This window comes from Cricetulus griseus (genome assembly GCF_003668045.3).
Source record: "Cricetulus griseus strain 17A/GY chromosome 1 unlocalized genomic scaffold, alternate assembly CriGri-PICRH-1.0 chr1_0, whole genome shotgun sequence".
Lineage (NCBI taxonomy): Eukaryota > Metazoa > Chordata > Mammalia > Rodentia > Cricetidae > Cricetulus > Cricetulus griseus.
Window position 1 is genome coordinate 53,929,980 of NW_023276806.1, and position 13,404 is coordinate 53,943,383.

The following is a 13,404-nucleotide window of genomic DNA, read 5'->3' on the forward strand; positions in this document are numbered from 1 at the left end:
GAGGCAGGTGGATCTCTGTGAGTTCGAGGCCAGCCTGGTCTCCATAGTGAGTGCCAGGATAGGCACCAAAGCTACAGAGAGAAACCCTGTGTCGAAAAACCAAAAAGAGAAAGAAAGAAAGAAAGAAAGAAAGAAAGAAAGAAAGAAAGAAAGAAAGCTTTCAGTGGCTCCCATCTGAAACCCATTTTATCTATTCCCTGGTTTTACATTTCATATTCAATTAAGATGCTAGGTGTAGCTGGGTGGTGGTGGCACACACCTTTAATCCTGGCACTCGGGAGGCAGAGAGGCGGATCTCTGTGAGTTCAAGGTCAGCCTAGTCTACAGAGGAGAAACCCTGTCTTGAAAAAACAAAAAGATGCTTGGTTTAAAACTGGTAATATAGAAACCCACAATCCAGTTCCTTTTTTTTTTTTTTCTAGCATTCCAACAACTATCATTTGTCTCTTAAACCAGGCCAGAAAGAAACAGTATCTAGATTCTGACCTCCTCAATGTAATTTGCCTTCATATCCAAATTCCTGGCTGATCTTCTATCTTATGAACTAACTCGAATCACTACTAGAGCATCTCTACTATATAAGAGCCCACTATCTCTTCACTTGCACAACTCCCTCCAAGTTTTTCAAGATCATGCTATAAAGCTCATCGCATGCTCCTACAACCCAACCAACATAACTAAATCAAATTTCTAGCCATTTCCCCCAAAATGTCACAATACATCTCTAACCACAGTTTTCTTCATTTCTTATTTGACTTTTCATTGTTTTCTCAAAACTAATCTTAAGTATTTATTGGTCCTTCTTCAAAAACTCTTCAATGAATAGGTAGTTCCCTTAAAATGACAATGTTTTGGGCCAGGAGGTGGTGGCATACTCCTTTAACCCCAGCACTCAGGAAGCAAAGGCAGGTGAATCTCTGTGTTTGAAGTCAACCTGATCTACAGAGCAAGTTCCAGGACAGCCAGGGTTACACAGAGAAACCCTGTCTTAAAAAAACGAAAATAAAACAAACGAAAAGGATAATGTTTATATTCTGATACCTGGTCAAAGAATATTTACAGATCTTTAAGGCTTCAGCTGCTGAATAAAAATCTTCAAGAGTCAAGAAAAGTACCCAGATTTGCCAGGTAGGTATTTAAATCACTTTAGATTTCCCCTCCCTACCACTCCTCCTTAGGTATTTAAAACAGGATCTAACATACCTCAACCTGGTCTACAACTCCTGGTCCTGCCTGCCTCAACCTCCCAAATGTTAGGACTACCAGGAGGGCCCAACATCACACCTGCCTCTTACTTCAAAAATTTTTAATGTAACCAAAAAAAAAAAAAATGATTTAGGTTAGGAAAATATTGAAGAGAACTTACTGTTTATTGTTATCAATTACAAAGTTAATTTTATCTCCAGTTTCCAGCTGAACATTCCCTTCCACATCTTCAGAGGTGTAAGTCAGATAAAACACTTCCTGTGAATTAACAAGCCATTATTATTATCTCCGTAGGATGCATGTTTACTGTACAATGTGATTTACTTAAATACTTTTTATGCTGGAGTTTAAAGCCAAAGGTCTTAAAGTTATATGCAGTATGGAAAGTAAGTTGTCTTATTCATAAACACACTTCCCCTCCATGGTGCTGATGACTTCTCTGAGTCCACAGCTGAGCAGCAATCCAAGTTCAAAAAGCTTTACACACGTGGAAGCATTTGCCCAGAGACTGTAGTTACATTTCAAAAAGACAATTTTTATATAAGGCATTCCAAATAAAAAGCTGGAGTTAGTGCTTAAAAGGACAGAAATAAATCCCCCCTCCCTACAACCCACCAAAAAGTGATTTAAAGGAGCATTTTACCTTAATGTTCTAACTAAGGTCACACTTGGGCAAGCTAACACACTTGGAAGTCCTATGGATTTTTTCTTTAAAAATAATTTTATTATGCTGCACTTGAAGCCTCTTAAAAACCAAATTTAAAAATGATTTTAGCAACTAGCTTACGTTTTCTACTTTGAATTTTAAAGTACGCTTATAGATCACATGATGGATCAGGCAAAGGTTTAAGAAAAATACACAAGTTTACCCCATTACGTTCGTAGCATACACTCCCTGTTGGACTCTGACCCGGGGCAGCTGGAGATTTACTCTCTAAGTTGTGAGGAACAGCGCACACAACCTACCAGTCAAAAAAAAAAAAATTTCCATTGCTAATCATTTCAGGAGCAGCACTGTGCAATATAAACTGAGTTCTAATATCCTCTATACTATACACAGGGATGCATTTTAATATGATCCACAAGAGGATGTCATGCTGCCAAATTTCAAACTTACAGTATACAAATTGACTGTAAGTAAAGACTTAGGGTTATGTATAAAACCCAAATTGAGTCTTGACCATGTTTTTATTTCAGGTCAAGAAACGCCAGTGCTTCTGATCTAATCTTAAAAGTTATCTTTATATACTAGAGCTCTCTTCGTGCAAACTGAGGAGGCAGGGGACAATCTTCCTTTTCTAATGTGAAAGATATGCAAATACAGGGCCCTAAGGAAACACGAAATATCAAAGTCACTAACTTGTCCATTCATTCGTTCTTCAGGATGTATTTCTGGTTTTATCTTCACCAATTTAATAGCAATAGGTTTCCCAGTCCGCCGGTCAGATGATACTTCAAATTCAACATCATCTAAAATAAAGAATGTGTTATGTTTGTTGGACTAATGCTTGAAAAATGTCCATCTTGCTTCTGAACTCTAAAGTAATACTTGAGTGTCTTAGACCATTGGTTCTCAAAGTGTGGTTCCTAGACCAGAAGCATCAATATTACCTGGGTGCTTAGGAGACATGCAAATTCTTGAGCCTCACTTCAGACCTAGGCAAAGACAAACTCTGGGGATCAAGTACAGCAATATGTATTTTAGCCAGCCTGATACCCATGAGCTTTTCAGAGTCACTGCCTTAGATTGAGATAGTCATATATAAAGTCCTAGTTTCCATGGCATTTACACACATTACAAAATGAGATAATACAAGATTTCAGTATTTGGAAACTTCTATTTTAACTTCTCTATACTTTGGCTTCCTTATCTATAAAATAATAATTTCTAACACACAAGACTGATGAGAGGATTAAACAAATCAATGCTACACACCCTGACCCTCCAGCATCTGGTACACCAAATATTCATGTTAGCCACTTCTATTCTAAGTTCATTATCAAAGATTTTTTAATGTGTATGAGAGTTCTGCCTACATTTACATAAGTAGACTATGACATTGTGTGTGTGTGTGTGTGTGTGTGTGTGTGTGTGTGTGTGTGTCCGGTGCCCAAAGAGGCCAGAAAAGACCATTAGATCGGTGTGGGTGCTAGAAACTGAATGCAAGTCCTACGTAAGAGCAGCAAGTACTCATAACTGTTGTGGCCTCTTTCCAGCCCCGTTTTTGTTGATGTTTTGAAAGAGAAACCTGTAGCTTTATTCCTTTAAATTGTCCAAGTATCTAAAGTAAAAAAAAATACTCATTATCATTTTACCAGTTAAGTTTTTCAGATCTCAAAAAGACACCACCACAGTAAAAATTAGGATACATGTTTCAGTAGTTAGCACAACTAAAATGTTCATCTTCTTTGGCTTATAATACACTGAAAAAGCACTCTCAAGAACCAGTAGACCTGCAATAGGACATTAAAATGTAAGCTGACAGATTACCTCCTACTTTTAAGTCCTGGAGGTTGCCATTATATTGTGAACAGTGGAAGAAAAGTCTAGCTTGCCGTTCTGAACACTGAATAAATCCGTAAGAGGTCAACAGTTTTTCAATAACCCCAGTTTCACGAAGTGCTGCTGAAGTACCATTGGGGTACCCATTGTGTCCATTGTTGTGGAGAAGGTTTGGATCAAAGCTCATCTGTTTTAAAAAGAAAACAAACAAACAAACTCAATATATAATGATCTGCTCATAATTTCCACAGCATACTAAATCTGGTCTTTTTATCTTTGTTATAGAAAGGCAAAGAAAATGAAGTTAAAAAATTTTTTTAAAGAGTTGATTTATAGATTTTTACTATTGCAATATTTAGTTAACATTTCACAATTATTTTAAGTAACCGCTGTCACTTATAGAATTTTCACTTACAAAACCAAACAATTCCTACAGTTTAATACTAAGATAAAGCAATAACATTAACTTTAAATTACTGAAACAATTATAGAACAAAAGTAACCAATATAAAAGAACTGGTTATCTAGAATTACCAGCTTTGTTAACACCTATGTTCATATTTACGCTATTTAGTAAGCCATGCAGGTTGAATTCATAAAGTTAGTAGAGACTGACACAATAAACTCTCTATTCAATACTTAAACTAAAAAAATTTGGCAAATGCATGCTCAAGTGCTTGAAAAAAATAGTTGAAAATTATGAGTCAAAAACTCTAATACAAAACTCTCAGGCAAAGAGTTATCTAACAGCCAGGTGGTGGCTGCACACCCCTTTAATCCTAGTTCGAGGCCAGCCTGGTCTTCAAAGTGAGTTCCAAGGACAGCCTCCAAGCCAGAGAAACCCTGGGGGGGGGCAGAGGGGGGAAGAAAAATCATCTAACAATGTTTAGTTAATTCCTAAGAATATTCAAGACCTTTTCCTTGATAAGAACCAAGCAGTAACCAAACACTAATGAACTAATGACATCTCTAAATACCAACTGCTATGGATCAATTCTAAGATCTAATAAAGCAAAAACATTCTTCAGTGAAAAGTGGAGCTATTACAATACAATGTAATCTGTTTAGGTCAAATACTATTACCTTGGGTACTTCATAAATCATTAATGATTTTATAAATTTAAAAGCAGCATAAATGGAAAAAGCATCTAGTAAAGGCTAGCTGAGTAATTTTCCACAGAAGCACCCTCTCTAAGGCTTTACATTTAGTTCTTTTGTTTTTCGAGACAGGGTTTCTCTGTATTGCTTTTGGAGGTATTCCTGGAACTTGCTCTGTAGACCAGGCTGGCCTCGGACTCAGAGATCCGCCTGCTTCTGCCTCCTGGAGTGCTGGGATTAAAAGTCCCTTTCACTGAAATTATGACATAAGCATTTTCACTTACCTGAAACAGGCAATTACTAGAAGGATATTATCTTCAATGAGCAAAATTATTTTTATTTTATGTAAATGATGAGCATTTTGCCTGCATGTATGTCTGTACACCAAATACTGTCCATGAAGGCCAGAAGTGAGCACTAGATCCTCTGGAACCAGAGTCACAGACAGTGGGGCTACTAGGAATCAAACCTGGGTCCTCTGGAAGAGCAGCCAGCACTCTCAACCACTGAGCCATCTCTCTAGCCCCAAAGACCAAAATTCTTGAAAGATAAACAGTTAAGCTGGGTCTTGCTGGCACATGCCTTTAATCCAAGCACTTACAAGGAGGCAAGGGGAGGTGGATCTCTAAGTTCCAGGCCAGTCTGGTCTCAGAGTGAGCTTGAGGACAGTTAGGGCTACACAGAGAATCTCTATCTCAAAAATACAAAAAAAGAAAAAAAAAAAAAAAAAAGAAGAAACAATAGGTGGGATGCTCAAAATATCCAAATGAATGCATATCTGCTAGTAATTAAGTTCCTTTAAGCGAGCCTTTGTTCTGAAGTGTATTAACTCAAATTTTCACAAAAGTCTATAAAAATAATATATTAATATGCCCAGTTACCAAGGAGGAAACAATCATTTGTCAAAATCCACTAGCAGATAACTCAAACCATGGGCTTTAAGTTCTCTCCAACTAAAACCACTTGGTAATTTAATTAAAACACAAGAATATGACTAACTGGATGGAGATAATGATGTGAAATCCTCTACTTCCAATAAGATCTAAGCAACCATTAGCAATGCTTCAGAGTCCTCTTAGGCTTTCTTTGAGCAGCAAGATTCTAAACTACTATTCAAAATTCAAAGCGAAAAGAAATGATTAGGTTACACAGTGAGTCTGCAGGCACTTCAACCAAACCACAAAGCCCTCATAAGCCATGCTTAACACGATGCAAGACAAACTGGATCACTCCTTTCCTGACTTACAGATCTCTGATACATGGGGGTTCGCTTTTGTTTTTTTGTTCCAGATGAGGTAGAAGATGAAGATAAGGGTAAAGAAAGTGAAGGAGGGGCTGCAGAAGTGGGTTGAGGATCTGATGACAAGGTAAATACGTTCTCCATATCAAATGGCTGTGGCAACATAGCATAATGTTTACAAGTATAAAAATAAAGGTCAAATTGAAAAGTATTCACAGATAGATTAAACAATCATTATCCTGTGTTTTACGTAAGTTTTTAAACATCATAAGAACACTCTAGTGACAGCCAGGCACAGTTTGAGGCCAGCCTGGTCTACAGAGCAAGTTCTAGGATAGCCAGGGTTACAGGAGAAACCTGTCAGAAAAACAAGAACTCTAGTGGCTAGTAAGGAAACTACTAAGCCAAAATTCTTCTCAATGTTCAAACGGAACCTAATCTCAATTCTAATCCAACAGGAAATAGGACAAATATGCTGCAATTGCATTTTTTGCTTATGATAAAAATTAGTTCATATATATATATATATATATATATATATATATATATATATATATATAATAGCTTAGCTCCCACTAAGCTGACGCATCAGTTAAATTTCTCAGATAACTCAAATATTCTGAGAATTAAACTACCAAATCACTATGTTGACGGTGAAGTCCTATTTCCTTACTCATTTGCTCTTAGCATATTACAGTTTAAGTATGCCCAACTGAATGGCCCAACACATTTAATTATATAGCCAACTCCACAACAGAGGCACTTGCTGCAGAAACTTACATGAAAGGTAAGGTAAGCACAAGCAAAACACATGGGAGTTGACACTTCTATTCCCAATACTATTCAACCTTATTATAAAATAAATGACTACTTAATGAGATCTAATGAGTATGTCAGGCTTATTAGCTCCAATACAATACACCACGTATATAATGTCCCTGAGATAACAATTCCTAATAAGATGAAGTTCAAAACAAAAAAAGCCAAACATGGTGGTTCATGTGTATAATCCTAACATTTGAGAGCCTAAAGGAAGATTACTAAGTTGAAGACCTGCATGGACTATAGTGAAATCCTGCTTTGCAAATAAAAGAGCACAAAAACAAGCCTCCAAAACAGTGGTTCTCAACCAGTGGGTCACAACCTCTGGGGAAGGAGGGGGTCAATAATCCTTTCTCAGAGGTCACCTAAGACCATTGGAAAACAGATTATTTACAATTCACAACAGTAGCAATGAAAATAATTTTATGGTTGGGGGTCACCACATGAGGAACTGTATTAAAGGGTGGAAGCACTGGGAAGGTTGAGAACCACTGATCTAAAACAAAACAAATACACCAAGCATGGTAGCACATGCTTTTAATCCTAGCACCTAAGAAGCAAAGACTTGCTTATCAAAAAATTTAGGAACACAAGAGAATCAAAAACTAGCCCAAAAAACAAACAAGTATACAGAGACCATTCTTATCTACTGGAGATGAGATGAATCTCTATAAACAGATAAACTATTTCCATAATACTGCTCATTTTTACTATCTGTAATCTTCCAAGACAACCACAGTATAATAATACAATCTATAATGTTTTCACAGGCTTCTTACTGACATGGATTTTAACCAATAATATGAGGACCATTATTCTAGGCTACTGACTTAGATCATGAATTTCCAAGTCCTATTTCTTCATGTTTAGACTTTATAGTCTTTCTTACAACACAGATTGTTAAATGAAAACCCATGTGATAAGAAACACAAAATTTGGCCGGGCGTTGGTGGCAGGTACCAAAAATGCATGAGGCTCTGATTTAGTCTCCAGAACCACCAAAATAAAGATTTAAAGTGGCGCATGCCTTTAATCCCAGCACTCCGGAGGCAGAGGCAGGCAGATCTCTGTGAGTTCGAGGCCAGCCTGGTCTCCAGAGCGAGTGCCAGGATAGGCTCCAAAGCTACAGAGAAACCCTGTCTCGGAAAAAAAACAAAAACAAAAAACAAAAAAAAAAAAAAGAAAAAGAAAGAAACACAAAATTCAGAAAGCTGTAACCCTAACCTACCACCACTTATTTTTAACCACTTTAGGTATTGTTTTATCCCTCATAGGAAAAGATAGATACTATTCAACTTTACAGTTTTTGGTGTTTTTAAACCAGAGTCTCATAATATAATTCTAGTTGGCCTTGTACTATGCAGCCCAGACTAGACTTGAAACAGCAATCTTCCTGCCTTAACCTTTTGAGTGCTGAGAATACAACTTTGGAAATGTTTTTTTTTTTTTTTCAAAGAATTCATAATAATCTAGGTAAACTATACACTTTTTATGTTATCACAACCTATTTCTTCAACATTGCCAAAACCTTTTTCCCAGCACTTGGAAAGAAGAGACAGGAAGATTTCGGGGTTCATAGCCAACCTGTGGTACACAGCTAGCTCGGGGAGGGGGCATAAAGGACACACTAATAATAAAATGAAATGTTCAATAAAAAAACACAAAAGTCAATACTTATGTAATGCAAAGTGCTCAGAAAAAAATGAAAAATACGGGGGAGGGGAGGAAGGGAAGGAGAAGGGAACTGGGATTGTCACGTAAATCAATCTTGTTTCTAATTCAAAGAAAAATACTTTAAAAGGGGTGGTGTTTCACAATTTCCAGAAAAAAAAAAAAAAAACAAAAAACAAAGACTTTTGATTTTTTTTTTATATGTGCAAAGTTTTATGCTCATTTAAGGAAAATATGCAGTAATTTCATAGTGGTATTAAAGGATTTAAGTAGGCCTGTGTAATGAAATTACCAGAACATTACTTTGAGAACTATTTTTGTTTGGCTAAACCCTTGGAGTTTCATCACTGGATGGCATGAGTCTAGATACTCACTTGTTTTAACTATAAAAAGGCTCTACAACAAATGAACAAATCAATGAATTAATTTAAGACTTAGGGAAATTTTGGGTTTTTTCAATGATTAAAAAGCCCTTTGACAACCTGGGCATTGGTGGTGGTTAATAACTTTAATACCAGCACTTGGGAAGCAGAGGCAGACATATCTCTGAGTTTGAGACCAGCCTGGTCCACAAGTTAGTTAGAGGACAGCCAGGGTTACACAGAGAAACCATGTCTCAAAAACAAAACAAGCCAGGTGGTAGTGGCACATGCCTTTAATCCCAGCACTCAGGAGGTAGAGGCAGGCGGATCTCTATGAGTTCAAGGCCAGTCTGGTCTACAAAGCTACAGAGAAACCTTGTCTCAAAAAATAAAACTGACACCGCCGCCGCCACCACCACCAAAAACCTGCAACAAAAAAAACAAAAAACGCTGGTGGAGCTAACATGTTCATATACTTTCATGGTAGTAAACTAGTGTGTATTAAGTTTTCTGATACCCACTTTGGTAGCATTCATCAAAATGGGGAGACAGGGTTGGGTTACAGACTATCATACAAGCATACAGAGGTCCCATGCTGAGCTCTGACACAAGTTTAATAACATTATCCAGGTACCAGAAAGGATAAAGTAAGTCAGGTGTGGTGGCACACACCTTTAATTTCAGCACTAAGAAAGGTAAAGGCAGATAGATGACCTACAAGTTGAGGGACACAGCTGGGCCTACACAGCAGGTTTCCAGGTCTGAATAGAGCTAGGTGTGATGATACATGACTGCAATCTCAGCACTTGCAAGATGGATGCAGTGGAATCAGGAATTTAAGGCCATCCTCAGCTACATATTCAGTGTGTGATTAGCCTGAGCTACATAAGACATTGCAAAAAACAAAAAAACGTTTTTTGCATGAGTGTTTGACTACATACATGGTACCATTTGAGTGCCTAATACCTGAGGAAACCATAAGAAGCTTTAGGATGTACTTGAAACTGGAGTTATGGATGATGGTTGTAAGCAACCACATGGATGTTGGGGACTGAACCTGGGTCCTCCGAGAAGCATTGCCCATGCTGGATTATTCATTCAACTAGGAAGTGAATGCCTACAATATCAGCACTCATCTAAGTTCTATTCATATAGATTAGAATAGTCTAATAGAATATCTTAGATAGTTACCATTAATTTTCCCAAATGTAAAGTCAGAGCTTAAATGATTTCAAAATTCCCTGAAATAAAATAGGGGCTGGAGAGATGGTTCAGTGGATACACACTGACTGCTCTTCCAGGACCCAGGTTCAATTCCTAGCACCCATATGACAGCTCACAACTGTTTGTTAACTCCAGTTCCAGGGGACCCAACACCCTCACACAGACATACATGCAGGCAACACATATAAATTTTTAAAAATCAATAAAAATAAAATGTAAGTTCTAGTCATTGTAATTTTGTGTCATAACATCTGAGAAAAAATTTTATGACATAGTTTGCTGGTTTCTCTACTAACAATTCCATTCTGTAAGTTATTTCCCTCAAAGGCACATATAGTCAGTCCTGCTGTTACCCATGCTGTCTTCAATTTGTGGGATCAGGTCCTGCCTCAGCCTGCCAAGAAACTGAGACACATACCACCCCAGCCTCTTCCTTTAGCTTTATATGGTAGGTATCTCCATCTAGTCCAATAGAACAAACAAAAGCCTAAACTTACTCTTTAAAATCAGACAAAGAAAAAGAACAGAAGACAGGCTATAACAAATTTATTTTAAAATTGGTTATGGAGGTAAAATTATCACTAAGAGTAGTTATCAATTAAACAATACAGGAGCTGGGGTGGTGGGATGTACCTTTAATGCCAGCACTCACTCGGGAGTCAGAGATAGGTGGATCTCTGAGTTCAAGGGCAGCCTGGTCTACAGAGCAAGTTCCAGGACAGTCACTATTGCTACACAGAGAAACCCTGTCTTGAGAAAAAAAGAAAAACAACATGGGGTAATAAGGGTGGGGTGGAGGCAGCTTAGAAAACTTACTTGCTACTCTTGCTAAGGACCTAGGAACTCAAGTTTCAGGGGAACCAATGCCTTTTCTAGCCTCTGATGGATCTTGCAAGCACACAGTGCACGAACATACACACAGACAGACACACACATACACACACTAAAAAGAAGCAGTACGCATCCATAGTAGGCCTGTGTGCTTCTTGAAATATGACAAACTATTTCGGGCAGGGCATTGGTGGTGCACAACTTTGATCCCAGCACTCGGGAGGCAGAGGCAGGCAGATCTCTGTGAGTTGGAGGCCAGCCTGGTCTACAGAGCGAGTGCCAGGATAGGCTCCAAAGCTACACAGAAAAACCCTGTCTCAAAAAGCCAAAAACAAACAAACAAACAAACAAAAAATTTCCACTGAATTTCATTTGCAACATTTTAAAATATGGTTGTGAACTTTTTGAATCATCTTCCTTTGTATTTCTTCCTATGTGGATGTGTTGTTCTTCTTTAATGTTCTCCTCACAGCATTTATCCTTACTATTTATAACCTAATGATACCCTTTCTAAGACTTTACATTTTAGAAAACCTAGAAACTAAAAAGAAAAATCACTCTTGATAACCCCAATCCCCTCAATAACTGTTTAACATTCCATACTAGTAGCCTTGACTTCTGATTACAAATTATAGGTCCCCATTTCAACAAGCTCTGACACAAATTCCACATTTCGATGAATGACAAACATTCTTTCTAACTTGGAAAACGGGATGGACTAAGTCTGTTCTCCCTAGGCTTTCCTTCACATTGAACCTGTTATAAGACTCTTTGACCATTAGAATGCCACTGTCTGCCTGTTTCTCGATCTATACACCAGCCTTTGTCTTCACTGTCTATTCTTTGCTCTCAGCAAATCTTCTCATCTTCAAATTACCTCTCAAATGAATCTAAAGGAATCAAACCATCTTGCCTTTGAAAAACAAAATCCATTAAAACTGCTAATAACCATTGGTTCTCATACATACAGAACAGAGCCAACATTCTGTACCTTTCACAACCTGGCTCTAAAAAACTACCCTATCCAGTTACTCTGGACACTCCAGAAACTCCCAATCTGAGAACTGTTACTTCTGTACTCTAACAAAAGACTCCTCTTGAGAAAGTGTTGCTCTGTCCACACACCTCCCGAGTACTGTCCCTTAGTTACACTCTCAGCAACTAAATGCCTTAAATTTAGGTCCGTGAACCATACTCCAGCACTAGCTATTTGCAACAATACAGTAAGCATGTAAACCATCCATATATGTCCAGCTTATCTATTTTTAACCAAAGAAAATATAAACTCACCTCGCAGTGATAATCAAATATTGCACTTTCAGTAGTATTTGCTGACTTTTCTTTTGCAGCACAAGTTCCAAAGGATGAAAGTTGCTAGTATTAAAAAAAAAAAAAAAAAAAAAAAAAAAAAAAAAAAAAAAAAAAAAAAAAGAAAAAAAAATAGAGAGCGAGAGGAAATGATCTATCAAGCTAATAAAGAATACAACTGCTGCTGCACCGGGCAATCTCACAGTACAGCACTGAAGAAAACAAAGACTACTAGCAGCGTTGGGAAGTGCTCTTTCAAAGCTGTTGAGTAGGCACAAACTTCTTGTTTCAGATCAAGTGTTGTGTCTTCAACTTGTGTACTCTTCTTTGGTGTTGCTGGTTGTTCCGGGTCTGTTCCTTGCCTGATCTGAACTTGAAGCAGCAGTTTCAGGTGGTAAAGTCTGTTCCGTTACACTTCATACTGGAGGCAGAAACAAAGACAAAGTACAGCTAATAGACAACCAGGGGCAGAGGGTTAGAGGCTTAGAAACACGGCCCTGTGATGCACATAACTTGAAAGCACTCACTCTTGGAGAGTACAAGTGGGGACTGCTTACATCCTCTGCCAAAACGCCAAATTATTTCAAAGTCCTGCTAACCCCTACCCCTGATCACCTGCAAGTTACACAATATAGTATTCAGCTAAGACAAGTATCTTACAGAAACCCGGAAGTGTGTTAGGTTTTATGGAAAATATAAAATAATTCCCCATTGGAGTTTACACTGGAGAAAACTAGGACACAGGACACAAATTCAGCTGCTAGGCTGGGTGCTGTATGTCATTTACTAGCCAAGAAATTCTCCTTTCACCACTGTACTAGAGGCAAATCAGTATGGTGAGCACAGACAACTAAGATAGTAAATCAGAACAGAACCTAGAAAACTAAGGAAATAAACAACTATCCTATGCATAAGTATCATCTAAGACAAGTCTGAATACAAAATTCTAGTTCTTTGAAAACAGCAATGTTGTAGTAATATTATGGGATTTCTCTTTAAAAACATTATTGTGAGCCAGGCAGTGGTGTCGCACACCTTTAGTCCCAGCACTCGGGAGGTACAGGCAGGTGGATCTCTGTGAGTTCGAGACCAGCCTGGCCTCCAGATTGAGTGCCAGGATAGGCTCCAAAGCCACAGAG

At 37.9% G+C, this 13,404-nt stretch overlaps 1 protein-coding gene across 3 annotated transcripts in view; it reads right to left on the minus strand.

Moving 5' to 3' along the window:
• Csde1 (cold shock domain containing E1) overlaps positions 1-13,404 on the minus strand; it is a 36,397-nt gene that overhangs the window by 15,939 nt on the left and 7,054 nt on the right. Inside the window, exons 2-6 of one of the 3 annotated variants that reach the window (XM_027393823.2) lie at positions 12,248-12,686; positions 3,698-3,896; positions 2,567-2,676; positions 2,076-2,168; positions 1,367-1,464 (exon numbers count right to left, since the gene is read on the minus strand). In XM_027393823.2, coding sequence (XP_027249624.1) covers positions 1,367-1,464; positions 2,076-2,168; positions 2,567-2,676; positions 3,698-3,896 — 500 coding nt within the window. In that variant the 5' untranslated portion in view covers positions 12,248-12,686. Of the gene's footprint in view, positions 1-1,366; positions 1,465-2,075; positions 2,169-2,566; positions 2,677-3,697; positions 3,897-10,759; positions 10,778-12,247; positions 12,687-13,404 lie in introns of those variants that run through there. The other 2 variants (XM_035451197.1, XM_035451198.1) reach the window with 2 other exon arrangements.